General features: G+C 45.2%; 1 protein-coding gene across 1 annotated transcript; it reads left to right on the top strand.

Moving 5' to 3' along the window:
* Window positions 1-1381: 1381 nt before the first annotated feature.
* On the top strand, window positions 1382-25684 carry LOC121528174 (rho GTPase-activating protein SYDE1). Its single transcript, XM_041815445.1, has 15 exons — window positions 1382-1646; window positions 1689-2225; window positions 10854-11113; window positions 11886-12354; window positions 12427-12744; window positions 17966-18158; window positions 18491-18654; window positions 18771-18881; window positions 18958-19046; window positions 19226-19363; window positions 19654-19780; window positions 21819-21994; window positions 22563-22827; window positions 22932-23225; window positions 23495-25684. The coding sequence occupies exons 2-15, from the start codon at window positions 2144-2146 to the stop codon at window positions 23671-23673; spliced, it is 2865 nt and encodes a 954-aa protein (XP_041671379.1). The 5' UTR covers window positions 1382-1646; window positions 1689-2143; the 3' UTR covers window positions 23674-25684.
* The last annotated feature ends 767 nt before the right edge of the window (window positions 25685-26451 follow it).

Raw genomic sequence — 26451 nt, 5'->3', positions numbered from 1 at the left:
TATTATTGGTATTATTATTATTATTGTTATTATCATTATTATTATTATTAGTAGTAGTAGTAGTAGTAGTAATAGTAGTGGTATAGGTATTAGAGTTATAAAATCAGTTTATTTGTTTATGTTAACTGAACTGAAACAGAAACATCTGTTGTTTATGTCGGTTGGTCTGTAACTCCAGGTCTGTTTTATCGTCTTTGTCGTCTACCTCTGAATCTTTTCTTTAAAGTTCAGAGCTGGACAGAGAACACAGACAGTCTGGTGGTGTTTGTCTCCACCTGGTGGCCAAACTGAGAACAGCACGCTGATTCGCTGGGTCTTCTGGAGAAACCAACAGAACAATTCTTTTATTTAGTTTAAATTTATTTCATGTCTTTGTGCTTTATTTGATGATGACTGTATTTAATCTTTAGGTGTATCTACTGTCTGTATTGATTATCATTCTAGATTATTTTAGACAGCTGTCACTCTTAGAGTTGTGACTGTCCTGATGTCTTTTTCTGTTGTCTACCCCCCCCCCCAGAAAGTTTTCACACCCCTTCACTGTCCTCAGTTTTCTCATGTTTCCTCCTGATGCTACAGTCGATTAAATCAGTTTATTCTCATGAATCTGCACTCAGCACCCTCCATGACAAATTAAAAACAGAACTTCAGACATTTTTAAAGATTCATTAAAAATAAAAACTGAAATCTCACTCTCACATCAGGATCCAGAGTAGCCCAGGTTCCTCCATGTCTCTGGTCTCTGCTGAGATCTTTCTACACCTTGCCTGGAGTCCACCTGTGCTGAATTAACCTGACTGGACATTATTCTAAAGCCACACCCCTCTCTATAGAAGGCCTCACAGCTGACAATGATATCAGAGCAGAAACCAAGGGTCAAAGGTCAGAGGTCAGAGGAGCTGCAGAGTTGCAGAGCTCAAAGACAGGATTGTTGACAGACCTCCAGAATTCTCACATGAAGAAGTTTGGACCAACCAGGACTCTTCTGGAGCTTAGTGAGGGAGGAGACCAAGAACCTGATGGTCCCTCTGACTGAGCTCCAGAGATCCTGGAGGAGATGGGACAAAGTTCTAGAAGGAGAACCATCACTGCAGCCTCCACTGATCTGGACTTTATGAAGGAGAGGAGAGATGAAGACTCTCCTCAGAGAAACATGAGAGCCTGGTGGAGTTTGTTTACAGATGTGATGAGAGGACGCTGTTTCAGAGGTTAGAGCTCTAAATTAGAAGAGGACTACATCTCCCATGAGGCCTCAGTCTGTGTTTAAGGGAGGAGAGTGGGAGGAGGAGGAGGGGGGAGGAGGGGGAGTTTGGGAAAGAATGTGAGGAATTCATTTCCTGTCCTGAGAGAGAGAGAGAGAGAGAGAGAGAGAGGAGTCAGAGTCCTGGTCGAGCGAGAGATCAACGCCATGAAGGAGCACTGACGACTCCGAACTCCTAAAGGAGGAATCAGCTCCTCTAAAGGAGGAATCAGCTCCTCTGAGGGAGGACACAACTCCTTTAAAGGACTAACGGAGGCTAGAGGAGGCTACTGCTCGTCTATGGAAGGGTACAGCGGCTCCAAACTCCTGCAGGAGGTAAACTTCCTCTAAAGAAAGGCTAACGGAGGCTGCTGAACACTGCAGCTCCTCCAGACTCCTGCAGGAGGTTTCAGCTCCTCTAAAGGAGGTTTTAGTTCCTCTAAAGGAGGTTTCAGCTCCTCTAAAGGAGGTTTTAGTTCCTCTAAAGGAGGTTTCAGCTCCTCTAAAGGAGGTTTCAGCTCCTCTAAAGGAGGTTTCAGCTCCTCTAAAGGAGGTTTTAGTTCCTCTAAAGGAGGTTTCAGTTCCTCTAAAGGAGGTTTCAGTTCCTCTAAAGGAGGTTTCAGTTCCTCTAAAGGAGGTTTCAGTTCCTCTAAAGGAGGTTTCAGCTCCTCTAAAGGAGGTTTCAGCTCCTCTAAATAAGGATAAAATTCCTCTAAAGGAGTCAGAAGGAGGCTACAGGACACAACGGCTCATCAGAACTCCTGCAGGAGGTTCAGCCTCCCACAGGAGGAGAAAACCCTTTAAAGGTGTCAGAAGGAGGCCAGGGCAGACTAGAGCTCCTCCAAACTCCTGCAGGAGGATCAAACTTCTCTGCAGAACTCTGAAGGAGGAGACAAGGAGATCATGGCCGAGCCGCTGCTGAAGAGAACGTTCTCTAGACTGAGAGGGAGAGAGAGAACCCGCAGGAAGAACAACAAACCTGACGGTGAGAGGAAACACGAAAAGGCAATAAGGCAGCATTAAGTAACTCTGACTCAGGCTAACTCTGACTAGATTTAACTCTGACTCAGGCTAACTCTGACTAGATTTAACTCTGACTCAGGCTAACTCTGACTAGATTTAACTCTGACTCAGGCTAACTCTGACTAGATTTAACTCTGACTCTGGCTAACTCTGACTAGATTTAACTCTGACTCTGGCTAACTCTGACTAGATTTAACTCTGACTCTGGCTAACTCTGACTAGATTTAACTCTGACTCTGGCTAACTCTGACTAGATTTAACTCTGACTCAGGCTAACTCTGACTAGATTTAACTCTGACTCAGGCTAACTCTGACTAGATTTAACTCTGACTCTGGCTAACTCTGACTAGATTTAACTCTGACTCTGGCTAACTCTGACTAGATTTAACTCTGACTCTGGCTAACTCTGACTAGATTTAACTCTGACTCAGGCTAACTCTGACTAGATTTAACTCTGACTCAGGCTAACTCTGACTAGATTTAACTCTGACTCTGGCTAACTCTGACTAGATTTAACTCTGACTCTGGCTAACTCTGACTAGATTTAACTCTGACTCTGGCTAACTCTGACTAGATTTAACTCTGACTCAGGCTAACTCTGACTAGATTTAACTCTGACTCTGGCTAACTTTAACAAAATTTGACTCTGACTTAGTCTAAATCTGACTTAGTCTAACTCTGATTTAGTCTAACTCAGACTTGTTCTAACTCTGATTTAATCTAAGTCTGAGTATAACTCTGACTTGTTCTAACTCTGAGTTAGTCTAACTCTGACTTAGACCAAGTCAGAGTTAGTCTGACCTAGACTAACTCTGATACAGTTGAACTCTGACTTATTTTAACTCTGACTTGGTCTAACTCTGATTTAGTCTGACCCTGACTAATTCTAACTTTGACTTAAACTAACTCTGACCTAGTCAAACTCTGACTTAATCTAACGCTGACTTAAACTAACTCTGACTTAGTCAATCTCTGACATAGTCAAACTCTGACTTAATCTAACGCTGACTTAAACTAACTCTGACCTAGTCAAACTCTGACTTAATCTAACGCTGACTTAAACTAACTCTGACCTAGTCAAACTCTGACTTAATCTAACGCTGACTTAAACTAACTCTGACTTAGTCAATCTCTGACATAGTCAAACTCTGACTTAGTCTGACTCTGATATAGTCTAACTCTGTTTAAGTTTGACTCTAACTTAGTCTAACTCTGAGTTAGTCTAACTCTGACTTAGACTAAATCTGACCTAGACTAACTCTGATATAGTCTAACTCTGACTTATTCTAACTCTGACTTAGTCTAACTCTGATTTAGTCTGACCCTGACTTATTCTACCTTTGACTTAAACTTACTCTGACCTAGTCACACTCTGAGTTAGTCTAATGCTGACTTAGATTAACTCTGACATAGTTAAACTCTGACATAGTCAAACTCTGACTTAGTCTTACTCTGAGTTAAACTAACTCTGACTTAGTCTAACTCTGATATAGTCTAACTCTGTTTAAGTCTAACTCTAACTTAGTCTAACTCTGATTTAGACTAACTCTGACTTTGTCAAACTCTGACTTTGTCATACTCTGACTTAGTCTAACTCTGTTTTAGAGTAACTCTGACTTGGTCTAACTCTGACTTAGACTAACTCTTACCTAGTCTTACTCTGACTTAGTCTAACTCTGACTTAGACTAACTCTGATTTAGTCTAACCCTGACTTAGTCTAACTTTAAATTAGTCTAACCCTGGTTTGGTCTAACTTTGACTTAGTCTTACTCTGACTTAGTCAATCTCTGACTTATTTTAACCCTGACTCAGACTAAATCTGATTTAGTCTAACTCTGACTTATTTTAACCCTGACTCAGACTTAATCTGATTTAGTCTAACTCTGACTTATTTTAACCCTGACTCAGACTAAATCTGATTTAGTCTAACTCTGACTTATTTTAACCCTGACTCAGACTTAATCTGATTTAGTCTAACTCTGACTTATTTTAACCCTGACTCAGACTAAATCTGATTTAGCCTAACTCTGACTTATTTTAACCCTGACTTAGTCTAACTCTGATTTTGTCTTACTTTGACTTATTTTAACCCTGACTTAGACTAACTCTGACTCAGGATAACTTTGACTTATTCTAACCCTGACTCAGAATAAGTCTGATTTAGTCTAGCCCTGACTTAGTCTAACTCTGATTTATTTTAACCCTGACTTAGTCTAACTCTGATTTATTTTAACCCTGACTTAGTCTAACTCTGATTTATTTTAACCCTGACTTAGTCTAACTCTGATTTAGTCTAACTCTGACTTATTTTAACCCTGACTTAGTCTAACTCTGATTCAGTCTTACTTTTAATTATTTTAACCCTGACTTAGACTAAGTCTGATTTAGTCTAACTCTGACTTTTTCTAACTCTGACTTAGTCTAACCCCACTAGGGGCCCTAGAGCTTGGGGCCCCTCCATTCCAGGGCCCCTACATTCTGGGGCCCCTCCATTCCAGGGCCGCTACATTCTGGGGCCCCTACATTCCAGGGCCCCTACATTCCAGGGCCCCTACATTCTGGGGCCCCTACATTCCAGGGCCCCTACATTCTGGGGCCCCTACATTCCAGGGGCCCCTACATTCTGGGGCCCCTACATTCCAGGGCCCCTACATTCTGGGGCCCCTACATTCCAGGGCCCCTACGTTCTGGGGCCCCTACATTCTGGGGCCCTGGAATGTAGGGGCCCCCTACATTCTGGGGCCACTACATTCCAGGGCCCCATGCAACAGCCTTCCTCTTGCCCAGTGGCAACGTTTGATTCTGAGTAGGACTTTAGCGGTAGGTTTAGTCAGAATAGTGGGATAAATTCTCATTATACACTTGCCTGCCACTTTATTAGGTACACCTGTTGAATTGCTTGTTATCACTGATAGCTAATCAGCCAATCACATGGGAGCTACTCGGGGCATGGTCAAGGCGACTTACTGAATGTCTGAGGAATGTTTCCAACACTTTGTTGAAACGATGCCAAAAGGGGGACCAACCTGGTACTAGGAAGGTGTACCTAATAAAGTGGCCAGTGATCCCTATTGAATCAGACCAAACACGTGTCTGTGGTTGTGTCTGTTCCACACTTGTAGGCTAATGTTTGACTTCCTGTCCGCAGAGCGGGTCGGTTGACTGTTTCCTGTCATTAGAGGCGGTTCCTCCTGTTTATCTCTGGGATATTACAGTCTGATTCTAGATAAACAGAACTAGAGGACTGCAAATCGAACGTCTGGTAGGGTTTGATAGAAAAAGAATTGAGACCTGTTAGTGATCTCCTAGTGATCTCTGCTCTCCTTCCCTGATCTGGAACGCTGATGTTAACATGGATCCAAACTGACCTGTCCCAAAGATGTAGGTCTGAGAGCCAGATCAGAAAACAGAATTTCTACAAAATAACTTCTTGGAGAGTCTAGCTTTATATTTGTAACAGGAGGATCAGTCTCTCAGAGAATCATTCTGATTGGCTAGTTACTGTTTAAAGAATGACCAGACCAATCAGCATCAATTGGAGAGAAAGAGGCCCTGCTTTTGAAAAAACATCCTCTTTTAATTTCTGTAAAACAACCCATCCTTGCCTTTAAATGATGATGTAATCCTTTGAAGTCTATAAAACATTCTAATCTTGCCGTTAAAGATGATGTCATCCTCTAAGGTCTATCAAACATTCCATCCTTGCCGTTAAAGATGATGTCATCCTCTAAGGTCTATCAAACATTCCATCCTTGCCGTTAAAGATGATGTCATCCTCTAAGGTCTATCAAACATTCCATCCTTGCCGTTAAAGATGATGTCATCCTCTAAGGTCTATCAAACATTCCATCCTTGCCGTTAAAGATGATGTCATCCTTTGAAGTCTATCAAACATTCTAATCTTGCCGTTAAAGATGATGTCATCCTTTCAAGTCTATCAAACATTCTAATCTTGCCGTTAAAGATGATGTCATCCTTTGAAGTCTATCAAACATTCTAACCTTCTGTTAAAGATGATGTCATCCTTTGAAGTCTATCAAACATTCTAACCTTCTGTTAAAGATGATGTCATCCTTTGAAGTCTATCAAACATTCTAACCTTCTGTTAAAGATGATGTCATCCTTTGAAGTCTATCAAACATTCTAACCTTGCCTTTAAAGAAGTCTATCAGCTGATGTAATTTACTTCCTGGTGGTAGTGCGTCCCTACTTTGTCGTATGTTGGCCTGTAATGTATGAGACACAGAATGTTGGTCCAACCACCCTCTGAATCTCGTGTTGAAAGGCTCTGTCTTTCCTAAACATCTATGTTGTGTGCCCAGGTGAATCATAGAGATATATACCATAGACTGTTAGATTATCATGAATGGTGTGAAGGGTTATAACCTTAGAGCTGATTTCTGCAGTGAGTTTGATAGCAGACTGCTCTAGCTGTATGAGCTCTAACTGTGTTCTTAGTGTTGGACATGTGAACTAACGTGGTGCAGGCTGACACAGAGAGACACTGTAGCTTAACATGAACAGATCTACTGAGACGGACCCTCCACACAGACAGCCTGTGTTTGTTAGAATGAATGCTCAATAGACACCAGTGTGAGAGCGCTTCAACACAGAGGGCTCATTGACATCTGTGCACTCACAGCTGTTTATTCACCCCCATTACAGCCCCGAAACCCCCATCACACCCCCTTACATCCCCATCACAGCCTCCTGCACCCAATCACAGCCCCCTAATCCCCACTACAGCATCTAAAACACCCATCACTGCACTGGAACCTCCATCACAGCCTCCTACACCCAATCACAGCCTCCTGTACCCAATCACATCCCTCTAATCCCCACTACAGCCTCTGAAACTCCCATCACTGCCCCTGAAACCCCCATCACAGCCCCCTAACCCGAACCCCACATAACAGCCTGGAAACCCCCATCACAGCCCCAAAAAACCCCACTACAGCCTCTAAAACTCCCATCCCCACTACAGCCTCTAAAACTCCCATCACCACCCCCAAAACCCCCATCACAGCCCCTTACATCCCCATCACAGTCCCCTAACCCCCACTACAGCATCTAAAACACCCATCACTGCACTGGAACCTCCATCACAGCCTCCTACACCCAATCACAGCATTCTGTACCCAATCACATCCCTCTAATCCCCACTTCAGCCTCTAAAACTCCCATCACTGCCCCGAAAACCCCATCACAGCCCCCACAACCCCCATCACAGCCCCCTAACCCAAACCCCAATCACAGCCTGGAAACCCCCATCACAGCCCCCAAAACCCCCATCACAGCCCTCTAACCCCCATCACAACCTGGAAACCCCAATCGTAGCCCCCAGAACCCCCCATTACAGCCTCGAAACCCCAATCACAGTCCCCAAACCTTCATACCAGAACCTTACCCCACATCACAGCTGTCTAGTTCTCCCCCCCCCCCAGCAGCATTTTGCAGGCTGCTGATAATCTAAAACAGATGGTTTAGTATCACCCTCTCTCTGGCTTCCTACACACAAGAGGAAGTGGTGGCGAATCTTTGACGTGTGTTAACCAACTGCAATGTCAAGCAGTCCGTGTTCAAATGCCCTTAAAAGGAACTCTTTCTGAACATTGAAGGATGATGTCATCTTCAAAGGCAAGGATGGTATGTTTTCCAAACATTTAAGGATGATGTCATCTCAAAGGCAAGGATCGAATGTGTTCTGAACATTGAAGGATGATGTCATCTTCAAAGGTGAGGGTGGAATGTTTTCTAAACATTAAAAGCTGATGTCATTTTCATAATCAAGCATGGGATGTTTTCTAAACATTGAAAGATGATGTCATCTTCAAGGAAAGGATGGGATGTTTTCTAAACATTGAAGGATGATGTCATATTCAAAGGCAATAATCAAATGTTTTCTTAACATTGAAGGATGATGTCATCTTCAAAGGCAAGGATGAGATGTTTCCTTAACATTGAAGGATGATGTCATCTCAGAGGCAAGGATCGAATGTTTTCCAAACATTGAAGGATGATTTCATCTTCAAGGCAAAGATTGGAATGTCTTCCAAACATTGAAGGATGATGTCATCTTCAAAGGCAAGGATGAGATGTTTCCTGAACATAGCAGGATGATGTCATCCTCAAAGGCAAGAATGGGATGTTTTTTAAACATTAAAGGATGGTGTCATCTTCAAGGCAAGGATGGAATGTTTTCTAAACATTTAAGGATGATGTCATCATCAAGGCACGGATGGAATGTTTTCTAAACATTGAAGAATGATGCCATCTTCAAAGGCAAGGATTGAATGTTTTCCAAACATTGAAGGATGATGTCATCTTCAAGGCAAGGATGGAATGTTGGTGATGCCAGGGATGTTGAGCCAATGTACCAAACGAGCTACAGGAAGTGATCATCTGGGTCACCAACTCTGTGGTTTTACATCTGATTCTCTGTGTTGTTTTTAAACACAGATATATGTCCTTTTAGCATCAGCATTTGAAGACCAGGACTAGAACAAGGCATTTTGGCATTTTGGCATTTTGGTAGTTTTTATATTACTATGATTAAGAGACAAATTTTAGTTATGGGATGGAGGGATGAGGTCTTAGGATTTGTGAGATGGCCACCAGAGATCATTGAGGGGACTCATCTACTGAGAGTCATTATATCTACTCTGACTACATAAAAATGATCCAGTTTTGGTTTGGTTTCATCAGATTTATCAAAGTTGAATCCTCATAAATGAGCTGTAGAGACCCTCAGAAGGTTCCATATATCCTTCACAGGCTCATATATGTTCAAACTGATATCATATCTCGTAGCCAGAGGATGAAACATATAAAATGACTGTAAAGGAGCATTGATCTAAGCACAAAGGTAGCATTCATTAGCTCAGACAGGAAAACTGAAGACTGAACATCATGAGGATCACAGACACAAAAGGAAGAGAACAGAGGCAGCTGATGTGATTATTGATGATTAATAATGATGTACTCATTGATCAATAACAACAGGATGCTTTCATGTTTGATGTTCAGTTACAACATTAATCAATTTGATGTAATATTAAAAATGACACTAAGGTTTGATAGGGCTGGGACAATACAACTAGTTTATGAGGTATGGATTTATTTAGAAATGAGACAAAGCAGGCATGTCCAGACTATGACGCATGATTACATATACATATATACAGAGCCCAGCTGTTATCATCAGCCCCAAGCTTTTATCAAAAGCTCCAAGCTGTTATCATTAGTTCCCAGCTTTTATCATTGACCCCCGGCTTATATCATCAACCCCTGACTGTCATATTCGGCCCCTTACTGTAATCATCAGCCCCTGGCTGTAATTGTCGGCCCCTGACTGTCATCATTAACCCCCAGCTTATATCATTGGCCCCCGGTTGTCATCGTCAGCCTCTGACCGTCATCATCGGACCCTGTCTGTCATCATCAGCCGCTGGCTGTTATCATCGGCCCCTGACTGTAATCATCGGCCCCCGGCTGTTATCATTGGCCCCTGACTGTCATCATAAGCCTTTGTATGTCATTGGCCCATGACTGTAATCAAAAGTCCCTGGCTGTCATCATCAGCTCCTGACTGTCATCATCGGCCCCCAGCTGTCATCATTGGTTCCTGACTGTAATCATCGGCCCCCGGCTGTCATCATTGGCCCCTGACTATTATCATAAGCCCCTGTATGTCATTGGCCCATGACTGTAATCATCAGTCCCTGGCTGTCATCATCAGCTCCTGACTGTAATCATCGGCCCCCAGCTGTCTTCATTGGTTCCTGACTGTAATCATCGGCACCTGGCTGCCATCGTCAGCCCCTGGCTGTCATGGTCGGCCCCTGATTGTCATCTTCGGCCCCTGGCTGTCATTGTTGGCCCCTGGCTGTTATCACTGGCTTGTGACTGTCATCATCGGCACCTGACCATTATCATCGGCACCTGACTGTCATCTTCGGCCCCTGGCTGTCATCGTTGGCCCCTTACTGTAATCATCGGCCCTTGGCTGTCATGGTCAGCCCCTGACTGACATCATCAGAACCTGACGGTCATCATTAGTCCCTGACTGTCATCGTCAGCCCCTGGCTGTCATCATCAGAACGTGACGGGCATCATTGGCCCCTGACTGTCCTCGTCAGCCCCTGATTGTCATCATCGACACCTGGTTGTTATCACAGGCTTCCATCTGTTACAAGTGACTCACATCTTGTACACGCCCTGACTGTCATGATCGGCCCCTGACTGTCATGATTGGCCCCTGACTGTTATCATCAGCCCCTGCCTGTCATCATCAGCCCTTGGCTGTCATCTTTGGGCCCCAGCTGTTTTCATAGGCACCCTGAATCAGAGTATTTACCTAGTGAACAGCATACAGATAACTTTTGGTCCATATGGATGTGTCTAAACAGCCTTTATTCACTGATTCTAGGCTCTGTTTGGTAAAGTGTTTCCGTTTTCTTTATAGCAGCAAGACCTTTATTTAATTATTTTTAGTATTCTATAAGAATTAAACCAGAGAATGTTAATGAGGCAGACACTCTGATGATAACAGGATTATTAAAAATCAGCTGCTTTGTGTTTTCACTACAGATGTGCCAGTAAAGTCTGACTCTGCCCTCCTCAAGCCATCATCACCATCTCTGATGCCCTTTGACCCCTCCCCTTCCTCCACCATCTGTAACCACATCACTGTTGCTAAGAAACAGCAGTGGGCCCGCCAGGCTGCTGGGGCCCCACCCACCTACCTGCCTACAAGCCCTGCCCTCAGACCCCCAGGCTGGGATCAAACCTTGGCAATGCCCCCTGATACATCTGGTCAGGGGTGGAGTCAGAGGCTGGCACAGGAAAAGGTAAAAAGACAGAAATAGATTTAATTGAATTATATATTAGCTTTGTTCTGCCCCCACAGTAGTGTTAATGGTATTTTTCCATGTTTACAATTTAATTACGCCATTTTGTGGTAGTCAAGAGCATTGTTTTCTGCTCTCACATATTCTTACCTGCACTTCCTGTCTAAACCGGAAGTAACATTATTTTGGTTATTCTGTGGTCCGTGAGCACTCAGTTGAGCTTGGATTCTTTCCTTTCTGCAATGTCTGTAAGTAAAAACAGCATTTACAATGTTTATGTTGCCTTCCTGCTGTATTTGGAAGTTTCTTCGAAGTTTATGTGATGTTAATTGAAACAGCTTTGGCTAGCAGATATGCAAATGTTAACATGCTAATAAGCTAGTGCTACCCAGCTAATAGGCTAATCCTGTATACATTTATGTTTAGATATGCCTTGTTTTATTTTTTGTAAAGGGTTTGATGGAACTTTTTGTATTTTTTGCAGTTTCACAGTCAAGAATGAAACATAGATTGAAGTAAACGTCATGAAAGTCATCTTCTTGTTGTGGACTTCTTTGAAGACTGTTTAGCTGGTGGGATAGCTAGCGCTGGAAGCTAGTGAGACCTACACAAGCTTAATGAATAAAATGATCCACTGACTAAAAACACAAACTGAGAAAAAAATGGCCTTTCGCAGGACCTCTCCTCGTGGCGTTACTTGTTAACCTGTCTGACTGTCCTGGTTCTCTTACCTGGTCTCAGTTTTTCTATATTTCTCTCTTATATTTTTTAGTCAGGTCGCTGTGGTGATCCCACGTGTATCAGACTGGACGGGGACCTGTCTGACCCCCCTTGTGGTCCTGTCAGCCTGACCCCAGTCCACCATGAAGCGTTTAAACCAGTAGCAGGTAGTGCTGAGGCTCCACCCCCCTCCTACCTGCAGAGCCTGGAGCGCAGCAGCAGGGCCTGGGTTCTGTCCTCAGGAAAGACCCAGGCTTCAGACGAGGCCTGCGGGCTCCTGGAGGAGAACCCCACCAACATCTGGTACAACCCCATACCTGAGGAGGAGGATGGGGGCGGAGCCAGCTACACCTGTGAGCGGGAGGAGGATGGCGGCGGAGCCTGCCAGGGTGAGGACATCTGGAAGAGGAGGGAGGAGGAAGAAGAGGGAGGAGCCGAGAGACAGGGGAGTGACTGTCCACAAGAGGGCGCCAATCCAAACGTCAGCCACCTGAGTGATGACATCACAGTGGAGACACCAGGTAAACACAGGTGATGGTACCAAATGAAGCATCTGAAGCAATAATGGTCATAACCTTTATTCTCTCTTTCAGATTCTAGCCCCGCCTCCCAGAAAAAAGGAAGTGTGTCCAGCAGTGTGATTGACAGGCTGAGGTCTCCAGGTACAGTTAGGAGACTCTCCCTAAAGATGAAGAAACTTCCTGAACTGCGCCGTAAACTTAGCCTCCGCTCATCGTCTCGATCCAGCAGAAATGACAACAAAGGGGGAGGAGATGAGGCGACCAATAAAAACACAGCATCATCAGCCCTGTCCAATCAGAACGTTATCAGCAGATATCACCTGGACAGCTCCGCGCCTCCAGACAGACCTCTGAGACGATCATCAAGAAGAAGATCTGCAAGTAAAGGAGGTGAAACAAGATCCTGACTGCCAAATATGATCGTCAAAATGATTAAAACAGTCAATACGATCAGTACTGTCAAGGTGATCAATACGATTCACTACTGTCAAGGTGATCAAGACAATCAGTACTGTCAATGTGATCAATACGATCACTACTGTCAATTTGATCAATAATGTCTGACACAAGTCACCTGTTACAGAAATATCAAAGATGAGCAAATCCATTAAAAAATTGAAAACTTAAAGTAATTGACAATGAGAAAAGAATCATGTATTTACCTGTTGGTTAAGGTGACTAATTACCCGATTACATCGACATCACCCGAAGATGTTGAAGATTTAAGTCAGTCTGCTGCTGGTAGAGTTACTGTTGTCCAGTTGCTGGTAGAGTTACTGTTGGCCAGTTGCTGATAGAGTTACTGTTGTCCAGTTGCTGGTAGAGTTACTGTTGGCCAGTTGCTGATAGAGTTACTGTTGGCCAGTTGCTGATAGAGTTACTGTTGGCCAGTTGCTGGTAGAGTTACTGTTGGCCAGTTGCTGATAGAGTTACTGTTGGCCAGTTGCTGATAGAGTTACTGTTGGCCAGTTGCTGATAGAGTTACTGTTGGCCAGTTGCTGATAGAGTTACTGTTGTCCAGTTGCTGATAGAGTTACTGTTGTCCAGTTGCTGGCAGAGTAACTGTTGTCCGGTTGCTGGTAGAGTTACTGTTGTCCAGTTGCTGGTAGAGTTACTGTTGGCCAGTTGCTGATAGAGTTACTGTTGTCCAGTTGCTGATAGAGTTACTTTCGTCCAGTTGCTGGCAGAGTTACTGTTGTCCAGTTGCTGATAGAGTTACTTTCGTCCAGTTGCTGGTAGAGTTACTGTTGTCCGGTTGCTGGTAGAGTTACTGTTGTCCAGTTGCTGGTAGAGTTACTGTTGGCCAGTTGCTGGTAGAGTTACTGTTGTCCGGTTGCTGGTAGAGTTACTGTTGTCCGGTTGCTGATAGAGTTACTGTTGTCCAGTTGCTGGTAGAGTTACTGTTGGCCAGTTGCTGATAGAGTTACTGTTGGCCAGTTGCTGATAGAGTTACTGTTGGCCAGTTGCTGGTAGAGTTACTGTTGGCCAGTTGCTGATAGAGTTACTGTTGGCCAGTTGCTGATAGAGTTACTGTTGGCCAGTTGCTGATAGAGTTACTGTTGGCCAGTTGCTGATAGAGTTACTGTTGTCCAGTTGCTGATAGAGTTACTGTTGTCCAGTTGCTGGCAGAGTAACTGTTGTCTGGTTGCTGGTAGAGTTACTGTTGTCCAGTTGCTGGTAGAGTTACTGTTGGCCAGTTGCTGATAGAGTTACTGTTGTCCAGTTGCTGATAGAGTTACTTTCGTCCAGTTGCTGGTAGAGTTACTGTTGTCCGGTTGCTGGTAGAGTTACTGTTGTCCGGTTGCTGGTAGAGTTACTGTTGTCCAGTTGCTGGTAGAGTAACTGTTGTCCAGTTGCTGGCAGAGTAACTGTTGTCCGGTTGCTGGTAGAGTTACTGTTGTCCAGTTGCTGGTAGAGTAACTGTTGTCCAGTTGCTGGCAGAGTAACTGTTGTCCGGTTGCTGGTAGAGTTACTGTTATCCAGTTGCTGGTAGAGTTACTGTTGGCCAGTTGCTGATAGAGTTACTGTTGTCCAGTTGCTGATAGAGTTACTTTCGTCCAGTTGCTGGCAGAGTTACTGTTGTCCAGTTGCTGATAGAGATACTTTCGTCCAGTTGCTGGTAGAGTTACTGTTGTCCGGTTGCTGGTAGAGTTACTGTTGTCCAGTTGCTGGTAGAGTTACTGTTGTCCAGTTGCTGATAGAGTTACTGTTGTCCAGTTGCTGGCAGAGTAACTGTTGTCCAGTTACTTATAGGGTTACTGTTTGCCAGTTGCTGGTAGAGTTACTGTTGTCCAGTTGCTTTAAGGGTTACTGTTGTCCAGTTGCTGATAGAGTTACTGTTGGCCAGTTGCTGATAGAGTTACTGTTGGCCAGTTGCTGGTAGAGTTACTGTTGGCCAGTTGCTGATAGAGTTACTGTTGTCCAGTTGCTGATAGAGTTACTGCTGTCCAGTTGCTGATAGAGTTACTGTTGGCCAGTTGCTGATAGAGTTACTGTTGTCCAGTTGCTGGCAGAGTAACTGTTGTCCAGTTACTTATAGGGTTACTGTTGTCCAGTTGCTGGCAGAGTAACTGTTGTCCAGTTACTTATAGGGCTACTGTTTGCCAGTTGCTGGTAGAGTTACTGTTGTCCAGTTGCTGGTAGAGTTACTTTCGTCCAGTTGCTGGCAGAGTTACTGTTGTCCAGTTGCTGATAGAGTTACTGTTGGCCAGTTGCTGGCAGAGTAACTGTTGTCCAGTTACTTATAGGGTTACTGTTTGCCAGTTGCTGGTAGAGTTAATGTTGTCCAGTTGCTGGCAGAGTTACATTTGTCAAGTTGCTGGCAGAGTTACTGTTGTCCAGTTGCTTTAAGGGTTACTGTTGTCCAGTTGCTGGTAGAGTTACTGTTGTCCAGTGGCTAGTAGAGTTACTGTCGTCCAGTTGCTGATAGAGTTATTGTTGTCCAGTTGCTTGTAGAGTTGCTTGTAAAGTCACTGTTGTCCAGTTGCTGGTAGAGTTACTGTTGTCCAGTTGCTGGCAGAGTTACTGTTGTGCAGTTGCTGATAGAGTTACTGTAGTCCAGTTGCTGGTAGAGTTACTTTTCGTCCAGTTGCTAGCAGAGTTACTGTTGTCCAGTTGCTGATAGAGTTATTGTTGTCCAGTTGCTTGTAGAGTTGCTTGTAAAGTCACTGTTGTCCAGTTGCTGGTAGAGTTACTGTTGTCCAGTTGCTGGTAGAGTTACTGTTGTCCAGTTGCTAGTAGAGTTACTGTTGTCCAGTTGCTGATAGAGTTATTGTTGTCCAGTTGCTTGTAGAGTTGCTTGTAAAGTCACTGTTGTCCAGTTGCTGGTAGAGTTACTGTTGTCCAGTTGCTTGTAGAGTTGCTTGTAAAATCACTGTTGTCCAGTTGCTGGCAGATTTACTGTTGTCCAGTTGCTGGCAGAGTTACTGTCGTCCAGTTGCTGATAGAGTTACTGTTGTCCAGTTGCTGATAGAGTTACTGCTGTCCAGTTGCTGATAGAGTTACTGTTGTCCAGTTGCTGATAGAGTTACTGTTGTCCAGTTGCTAGTAGAGTTACTGTTGTCCAGTTGCTGGCAGAGTTACTGTTGTCCAGTTGCTGGCAGAGTTACATTTGTCAAGTTGCTGGCAGAGTTACTGTTGGCCAGTTGCTTTAAGGGTTACTGTTGTCCAGTTGCTGGTAGAGTTACTGTTGTCCAGTTGCTGGTAGAGTTACTGTTGTCCAGGGGCTAGTAGAGTTACTGTCGTCCAGTTGCTGATAGAGTTATGGTTGTCCAGTTGCTTGTAGAGTTGCTTGTAAAGTCACTGTTGTCCAGTTGCTGGTAGAGTTACTGTTGTCCAGTTGCTGATAGAGTTACTGTTGTCCAGTTGCTGATAGGGTTACTGTTGTGCAGTTGCTGATAAAGTTACTGTTGTCCAGTTGCTGGTAGAGTTACTATTGTCCAGTTGCTGGTAGAGTTACTTTCGTCCAGTTGCTGATAGAGTTACTGTTGTCCAGTTGCTGGTAGAGTTACTATTGTCCAGTTGCTGGTAGAGTTACTTTCGTCCAGTTGCTGTCAGAGTTACTGTTGTCCAGTTGCTGGTAGAGTTACTATTGTCCAGTTGCTGGTAGAGTTACTTTCGTCCAGTTGCTGGCAGAGTTACTGTTGTCCAGTTGCTTTAAGGGTTACTGTTGTCCAGTTGCTGGTAGAGTTACTGTTGTCCAGTTGCTAGTAGAGTTACTGTTGTCCAGTTGCTGATAGAGTTACTGTTGTCAAGTTGCTTGTAGAGTTGCTTGTAAAGTCACTGTTGTCCAGTTGCTGGCAGAGTTACTGTTGTCCAGTTGCTGATAGAGTTACTGTTGTGCAGTTGCTGACAGAGTTACTGTTGTCCAGTTACTTATAGGGTTACTGTTGTCCAGTTGCTGGTAGAGTTACTGTTGTCCAGTTGCTGGCAGAGTTACTGTTGTCCAGTTGCTTGTAGAGTTACTGTTGTCCAGTTGCTGATAGAGTTACTGTTGTCCAGTTGCTGATAGAGTTACTGTTGTGCAGTTGCTGACAGAGTTACTGTTGTCCAGTTGCTGGTAGAGTTACTGTTGTCCAGTTGCTGGTAGAGTTACTGTTGTCCAGTTGCTGGTAGAGTTACTTTCGTCCAGTTGCTGTCAGAGTTACTGTTGTCCAGTTGCTGGTAGAGTTACTATTGTCCAGTTGCTGGTAGAGTTACTTTCGTCCAGTTGCTGGCAGAGTTACTGTTGTCCAGTTGCTTTAAGGGTTACTGTTGTCCAGTTGCTGGTAGAGTTACTGTTGTCCAGTTGCTAGTAGAGTTACTGTTGTCCAGTTGCTGATAGAGTTACTGTTGTCAAGTTGCTTGTAGAGTTGCTTGTAAAGTCACTGTTGTCCAGTTGCTGGCAGAGTTACTGTTGTCCAGTTGCTGATAGAGTTACTGTTGTGCAGTTGCTGACAGAGTTACTGTTGTCCAGTTACTTATAGGGTTACTGTTGTCCAGTTGCTGGTAGAGTTACTGTTGTCCAGTTGCTGGCAGAGTTACTGTTGTCCAGTTGCTTGTAGAGTTACTGTTGTCCAGTTGCTGATAGAGTTACTGTTGTCCAGTTGCTGATAGAGTTACTGTTGTGCAGTTGCTGACAGAGTTACTGTTGTCCAGTTGCTGGTAGAGTTACTGTTGTCCAGTTGCTGGTAGAGTTACTGTTGTCCAGTTGCTGATAGAGTTACTGTTGTGCAGTTGCTGACAGAGTTACTGTTGTCCAGTTGCTGGTAGAGTTACTGTTGTCCAGTTGCTGGTAGAGTTACTGTTGTCCAGTTGCTGGCAGAGTTACTGTTGTCCAGTTGCTTGTAGAGTTACTGTTGTCCAGTTGCTTGTAGAGTTACTGTTGTCCAGTTGCTGGTAGGGTTACTGTTGTCCAGTTGCTGGTAGGGTTACTGTTGTCCAGTTGCTGGTAGGGTTACTGTTGTCCAGTTGCTGGTAGAGTATCTGTTGTCCAGTTGCTGGTAGGGTTACTGTTGTCCAGTTGCTGGTAGAGTTACATCAGGAATGACATATTTAATAGTCTTCTGTCGACTCCCTCCCTACAAACAGATCCTGTGACCCACCAGAGTAAAAGTCGATGTTTTTCTTACAGGTTATCTGAGCGATGGAGACTCACCTGAGCTCCTGCCACGGCAACAAGTCCCGCCCATAACCCAACCTCAGGAAGCCTATGACGTTAGCTCATTTAGGCTGTATGTGGGCTCGGATCCCCCACGGTGCAGCCAGAGAGTGACAGGCTTACTGACAGTCCACCTGATGGGACTGGAGGAGATGAAATCCAGCAGGTAAGCACACCAGAGACAGACACAGCTGGACGGGTAAGGGCTCATAACTGGAGGTCAGCTTACCTGAAGAGCAGTCCTAATCTCTGACAGAGAGGGGAGAAGTGAACCACATTTATAATAAATGTTTATCACCACTGATAATGATGTGTAGTCAGAGAAGAAGTGAGGTCATGACTTAACATTCTGTGATTAAATCAACAAACAGTACATTGATTTTTCATCTTCATCCTGATTGGTCCATTACCTTAGTTAAGATCTGTCAATCAAAGGTCTCTCTTTAACCTCTGTTTGTCCTCAAGCAGGACCAGTACTCTGACCTCTGTCTCTGTTAGGTATGAGGACAGTAAGGACGTCTTCCTCGCCATCCAGGTCGATGGAGTGACCAGAGCACGGACCGCCCTCCTGAGCCTACGTGGCCCTGCCCTTCCCTTAAACCACGCCTTTAACCTGGAGCTGGAGAGAGCCCGACAGCTCCGGATCGTGGTCCTAACACCTGGTAGGTTCTTCATACTACAGCAACCATTAGATAACAGCCACATAGCTGCTCTGGATGATCAGTTTTTCAATGGTTTTAATGGTTTTACTGGGTTTAATGGGTCTCTGTCTCTTTAGTGAATCCACAGCCATCAGGAACTAAACCAGGACCAGACCAGACAGCAGCTTCCCAGACCAGGAACAGAGTCTGTGGTCTGGGTGGAGTCTCCATCCCCCCGCTGTTTAAAGGTGCACTATCCTTAAATATCATATAGGCACATATTTATCTGAATAGTGATTACTGAACATATTGATCATGTCTCAGGGAGTCGATGTCAGCAGCTCTGTGTGAAGCTAGAGCCTCGAGGCCTGCTCTACATCAAACTATCACTGCAGGAGAAATGGGACACCCAGGTACCTCATAAATACTACTACTACCACTATTAATGATAATAATAATAATAATTATTATTATTATTATATTATTATTATTAAAAATAAATAATAAATGTTAGATCAGCTCTCACAGTCTTCATTGATCTGCTTCTTCTCCCTTTCTATCATTATCTGAACACTGCTCTCTTCTTCTGCAGCCAAGCTCTGACTCCTCAGCTCCAGCTAATGTGTTTGGGGTTGAACTGCACCACCTGGTGGAAAAAGAAGGATCTGCAGCCCCGGTGCCTCTGCTGATCCAGAAAACCGTGGCAGAGATTGAACACAGAGGACTTAAGGTCTGGTACTGGTCCCCTACCTGAGGTCTAGTTGTGAATCACAGGTTTATATGTTGAGACAGATGACTTGAGATTGATTTGATAACAATTCCATTTCTATTTAATTAAGAGTATTATTAGTGCATTCACAGCCTTCAGTATCTTTATGATGAATGAGACCAGATCCAAGACCAGAGCTCCTGCTTACAGGAGCAGAGACCAATCAGAGTTCAGATGTGAAACATGTGAATCAGCCTGGAGTAGAAAAGTCTGACCCTAAAACCCTAATGGTCTACCTGTCTGCTCCATAGGTGGTCGGTCTGTACAGACTGTGTGGCTCAGCAGCGGTGAAGAAGGAGCTCAGGGATTGGTTTGAGAGGAACAGTGCAGCCGTGTGTCTCAGCGAGGACCTCTACCCTGACATCAATGTCATTACAGGTCAGAATGACTCATCTAGACAAAACTGGACTCACCTGGACACTCCTGGACTCACTGGACACACCTGGACTCACTGGACACACCTGGACTCACCTGGACACTTAAGACTCATCTGGACTCACTGGACACACCTGGACTCACCTGGACACTTAAGACACATCTGGACTCACTGGACACACCTGGACTCACCTGACAATTAAGACTCATCTGGACTCACTGAACACACCTGGACTCACCTGGACACTTAAGACTCATCTGGACTCACTGGACACACCTGGACTCACCTGACACTTAAGACTCATCTGGACTCACTGCACTCACCTGGACACTTAAGACTCATCTGGACTCACTGGACACACCTGGACTCACCTGACACTTAAGACTCATCTGGACTCACTGGACACACCTGGACTCACCTGACACTTAAGACTCATCTGGACTCACTGGACTCACCTGGACACTTAAGACTCATCTGGACTCACTGGACACACCTGGACAAAAAAGAATCACCTGGACTTACTGGACACACCTGGACTCACCTGGACACTTGTCTCAGCGAGGACCTCTACCCTGACATCAATGTCATTACAGGTCAGAATGACTCATCTAGACAAAACTGGACTCACCTGGACACTCCTGGACTCACTGGACACACCTGGACTCACTGGACACACCTGGACTCACCTGGACACTTAAGACTCATCTGGACTCACTGGACACACCTGGACTCACCTGGACACTTAAGACTCATCTGGACTCACTGGACACACCTGGACTCACCTGGACACTTAAGACTCATCTGGACTCACTGGACACACCTGGACTCACCTGACAATTAAGACTCATCTGGACTCACTGAACACACCTGGACTCACCTGGACACTTAAGACTCATCTGGACTCACTGGACACACCTGGACTCACCTGACACTTAAGACTCATCTGGACTCACTGGACTCACCTGGACACTTAAGACTCATCTGGACTCACTGGACACACCTGGACTCACCTGACACTTAAGACTCATCTGGACTCACTGGACACACCTGGACTCACCTGACACTTAAGACTCATCTGGACTCACTGGACTCACCTGGACACTTAAGACTCATCTGGACTCACTGGACACACCTGGACAAAAAAGAATCACCTGGACTTACTGGACACACCTGGACTCACCTGGACACTTAAGACTCACCTGGACTCACTGGACACACCTGGACACTAAAGACTCACCTGGACACAAAAGACCTACCTGGACTCACTCGACACATGTGGACTCACCTGGACACACCCGGACAAAAAAGAATCACTTGGACTTACTGGACACACCTGGACTCACCTGGACACTTAATACTCACCTGGATTCACTGGACACACCTGGACACTAAAAACTCACCTGGACACAAAAGACCTACCTGGACTCACTGGACACATGTGGACTCACCTGGACACACCTGGACACAAAAGATGCACCTAGATTCACCTGGACTCACCTGGAAACAAAAAACTCACCTGGACTCGCCTGTATTCGCCTCGACACTCCCGGACTTACTGGACTCACCTGGACTCACTGGACACACCTGGACACACCTGTACTCACCTGGACCCACCTGTACTCACCTGGACCCACCTGGACTCACTGGACACACCTGGACACTAAAGACTCACCTGGACCCACCTGAACTCACCTTGACACTTAAGACTCCCCTGGACCCACCTGGACACTCCTGGACTCACCGGACACACAAAACTCACCTGGACTCACCTGGACTCACTGGACACACCTAGACTCAGGAGAACTGACCTGGACTCACCCGGGATAAATGGATTCACCTGGACTCACAGGAATGACTTGGACTTACCTTGACTCACTGTTCTGATAAACTCCTTTAACTCACAGACTTGCTGACTTGTTTCTTGTCCCCCGTGTTCTCAGGTTTTGACTCACTGACTTGCTGACTTGTTTCTTGTCCCCCGTGTTCTCAGGTTTTGACTCACTGACTTGCTGACTTGTTTCTTGTCTCCTGTGTTCTCAGGTATCCTGAAGGACTACCTGCGGGAGCTTCCATCTCAGCTAATCACCAGGACTCTGTACCAAGTGGTCAGGGAGGCCATGAAGGTCCACCCCCCTCCTGTTCTTCCTAACACCCCTGATCCTGATCTGTCCCAGAGCACCGTGGAGCTGTTATCCTGTCTGCCACCTCCTGAGAGGGTAACTCACCATGACTCTGTTAGACCCGACACTTAGACCACACAGTACCTCAGCATCAGAACCTGAATGAAGGACAGGAGTTCCATGAAGGTTGAGGTCATCTAAAACAAGAATGAGCCAGTATTAGAAGGTATCAGGAAGTTTTACACAAACACTTAAGTTTATCAGTCTGGTAAAACCATGGACATGAAATCCAGAAGTGGTCCATGGTGACCCCAGAGATCTATGGTGATCTCAGAGATCTAGGGTGACCTCACAGGTCCATGTTGACCTCAGAGATCTATGGTGACCTCAGAGATCTAGGGTGACCTCACAGGTCCATGGTGACCTCAGAGATCTATGGTGATCTCAGAGATCTAGGGTGACCTCACAGGTCCATGGTGACCTCAGAGATCTATGGTGATCTCAGAGATCTAGGGTGACCTCACAGGTCCATGGTGACCTCAGAGATCTATGGTGATCTCAGAGATCTAGGGTGACCTCACAGGTCCATGGTGACCTCAGAGGTCTATGCTGACATTTGAGTTGCTTGCTGATCTTCCTGATGTCCCCCCCCCCCCCCCTTTAGGCAACCCTGTCCCTCCTGCTGGACCATCTCAGCCTGGTGGCGTCCTTCAGCTCATCAAATAGGATGACTCATCAGAACCTTGCGGTCTGCTTTGGCCCCGTCCTCCTCACCCCAACCCAGGAGGCCTGGAGAGCAGGAGGTGGAGGGGGAGGGAGGGGAGGTAGAGGAGGAGGGCGAGGCCTGGGTCCTGGGGAGGAGCTGGCCAGTGCGGTGGACTTTAAACGCCACATTGAGGCTCTGCACTACCTGCTGCAGCTGTGGCCAGGTGAGACAGGAAGTAAACAGTGGGGGTTGGACAAACACGTGACCTCATTAACCACACCCCCCACTCTAACCACCTGACCTTTAATGACCTCTGTTCTCTGTCAGTGCCGACTCATCGACTACCATCAGACAAAAACATTGACGCCTCTCCGCCACCCTCCCCAACTCTTACCCATCAGCCCCTGGGACAGCAGCAGCGGGGGCATCCTACGCTGCGATTGGCTGTGCCCCAGGAGGAGGAGGTAGTGGTGTCACGGAGGGGTCGAGGTGGTCCGACCCGGCTGGAGAGTCCACCACCCATAAACCGGTACGCTGGAGACTGGAGCATCTGTGGGCGGGAGCTTCTGACGGGACACGACGCCGACTATGACGAGGTGGCAGGAAGTGAGAGCGACACAGGTAAACAGTTTGGTTCAGTCCAGTTTGTCCCAGTAAACCCTGATCAGGTGTTTCCTCAGCCCATGTCCATCCAGTCTCCCTGGTTCTGATGGGCCCGGCTCAGTGATCAGAGCCGGTCTTCATTTGGCACCAGCTTGGCTCTCAAAGGATGGAGGGAAGGAAACTGGCTCCCAACTAGGAACCAGCTCTTCTCATTCAGATAAAAAAAGCCGGCTCTTAGAACCGACTTGTTCCTGAATGACACATCATAACTCTTGTTTTCATTCCAGGCAGTGCTGACGAGGAGAAGAAGGAGGCGTGGTCGTCAGGAGCAGGAGGCGGTCTTTATGTCGATGACTTCCTGGATTTTGACGCTCCTTTTAACTGTCGGCTCAGCCTGAAGGACTTTGATACTCTGATCCACGACCTGGACCGAGAGCTTGCCAAACACATCAACATCTGCCTGTAGAGAGGCGGGAATACCTCTGATTGACAGGGTGCTACCATGGCAACTCAAATAAATGACTCACTCAGTGTTAGTTTAAGTCAGGAAGTGACCATATTTGGATGAGCTGGAGAGGCGGGAGGGTCCAGATGTGGTTCTAACGATATCTCCAGATGTTTGAAGGCCATCATGGAGATGAGCTGTTTGTCTGTGCCAAAAAGAAGACATAAAACTTTATTTATTAGTGTGATCCAAAGATGAACTCATGAAGGAGGAGAATGGGACTAATCCTCTGCCTTAAAGGTGGACCATCTTAATAATTATGACTCTATGCAGATGATGGCGTCCTGTGAAGGTCCAAAGATAAACTCTAGCTGTGGTTCTGGGGATCAGGGTTGGCTATTATTGCACTGTTGAAATGTGTGAAGCTTTAACGTGAAGAGCTCATTGGTCGTCTGGTTCATCCAACCAGAGCAAAGATATGTAAATAAGTGGAATAATAACTTTGATTACAGCCATCCTACAGCTCTCAGCGTTAACACATCAGACCTTCTACAGATGGGGACGTTTAATAACTGATCCTCCTGACCCAGGGCCAGAGAAACCCAGATTCTGATGTCAGAGGGCAGACATGTTTGTGGTTAAAACACCTTTAATTCTGAAATACTGTCATCAGATGACTGAGATTCTGTAGAACTAACATCTTAGTGATGAAGACCAGTACATCAGGATGTTTAAAGATGAAATCTCACTTCCTGTTTAGGTCAGATCAGCTCAGGGGATGGCCCCGTTAAAAATAAAGCTGGTACATCTCTGAGCATGTGGTTCTGATGGATCTCTGAGACGTTCTCTGTTCCTATGTTTAGACCAAAGAACATGTCTGATTCCTCTGAGACGTTCTCTGTTCCTCTGTATAGACCAAAGAACATGTCTGATTCCTCTGAGACGTTCTCTGTTCCTCTGTTTAGACCAAAGAACATGTCTGATTCCTCTGAGACGTTCTCTGTTCCTCTGTTTAGACCAAAGAACATGTCTGATTCCTCTGAGACGTTCTCTGTTCCTCTGTTTAGACCAAAGAACATGTCTGATTCCTCTGAGACGTTCTCTGTTCCTCTGTTTAGACCAAAGAACATGTCTGATTCCTCTGAGACGTTCTCTGTTCCTCTGTTTAGACCAAAGAACATGTCTGATTCCTCTGAGACGTTCTCTGTTCCTCTGTCCTCCTCTCCTCCATCTCAGATGAAGGACAACGGCACGTCTGGAACATGCTTGATTGTTGGAGTGACAGAGCTGACAGGGTGTGAACACAGGGCTGACTCAGCGATTACCCATCATGAGCATGCACCTTTAGCATGTAGCATTAGCATGTACCTTTCGCATGTAGCATTAGCATGTACCTCAACGGATTACTGCTCCTATTTCACATATCATGAAGACTAAAGGGGGAGGGGCTAAACATGTGACTTAACTGGAGCCAGATCTGAGGTCAGCCATGTCCTGAGCTACAATCTGTCCCTCCTTCACCCAGCGGTGACATCATGTTTCTGAAATTAATAAGAGAAATAGAATGGAATAGAACACAATAGACTAGACTAGACCAGAACAGAACAGAACAGAAGAGCACAAAATAGAGTAGAAAAGAATAGAACAGAACAGAACAGAATAGAATAGAATAGAATATTCAGCTTTTTGGAGCCCCCTACAGTCTCTGCAGCCCCCCCCCCCCAAGCTCTGGCCCATCTACAGCTTTCTGGTGTTCAGTATTTCCATGGTACAGACAGTTTTGTTGATTTTAAAGGATTAAGGCCATATTCAGTGTTCTAATGTCTCTAATGTCTCTGTTCTGTTGTTTTGACGTTGTGTTCTCTTACAGTATTATTTGTTGTTGTTCTGATGTTCTCAGTGTTCTCTAACAGTATTATTTGTTGCTGCACATTTTCATGAAGCACTTGTGTGTGATTGTACTGTTGATGTTTCTATGATGTAACCAAAGCACAGTCTTATTACTTTGGCCTTCTATTAAACTCACTGTTATCAATGATGGCTGCTCCTGTCTGACTGTTAGCACCACCATGTGACCATTTCTCTGAGCAACAGCACTGAGGTAGAGGAGAGGAGACCACTTAGACCCCATCACTCTGCTATAGAAGACTTTATCAGATACATATGAATGACCACCTAGACGCCATCACTCTGCTATAGAAGACTTTATCAGAAACATATGAATGACCACCTAGACCCCATCACTCTGCTATAGAAGACTTTATCAGAAACATATGAATGACCACCTAGACCCCATCACTCTGCTATAGAAGACTTTATCAGATACATATGAATGACCACCTTGACCCCTTCACTCTGCTATAGAACACTTTATCAGATACATATGAATGACCACCTAGACCCCATCACTCTGCTATAGAAGACTTTATCAGATACATATGAATGACCACCTAGACCCCATCACTCTGCTATAGAAGACTTTATCAGTTACATATGAATGACCACCTAGACCCCATCACTCTGCTATAGAAGATATATAGACACATATGAATGACCACCTAGACCCCATCACTCTGCTATAGAAGACTTTATCAGATACATATGAATGACCACCTAGACTCCATGGCTCCGCGATAAAACACTTTATCAGATACATACGAATAACCACCTAGACCCCATCACTCCACTATAGAACACTTTATCAGATACATATGAATGACCACCCAGACCCCATCACTCCACTATAGAAGATATATAGACACATATGAATGACCACTTAGACTCCATCACTCCGCGATA

Source organism: Cheilinus undulatus, linkage group 20 (assembly GCF_018320785.1).
Source record: "Cheilinus undulatus linkage group 20, ASM1832078v1, whole genome shotgun sequence".
NCBI classification, from domain to species: Eukaryota; Metazoa; Chordata; class Actinopteri; order Labriformes; family Labridae; genus Cheilinus; species Cheilinus undulatus.
This window is presented reverse-complemented; position numbering and strand designations above follow the sequence as displayed.

Excerpts from the sequence above, each read along its gene's own strand:
- LOC121528174 (XM_041815445.1), top strand. The coding sequence starts at position 2,144 with ATGGCCGAGCCGCTGCTGAAGAGAACGTTCTCTAGACTGAGAGGGAGA. Across the intron at positions 18,159-18,490 it reads GAGGAGATGAAATCCAGCAG|GTATGAGGACAGTAAGGACG; the intron begins GTAAGCACACCA and ends TGTCTCTGTTAG. Across the intron at positions 18,655-18,770 it reads GATCGTGGTCCTAACACCTG|TGAATCCACAGCCATCAGGA; the intron begins GTAGGTTCTTCA and ends CTGTCTCTTTAG.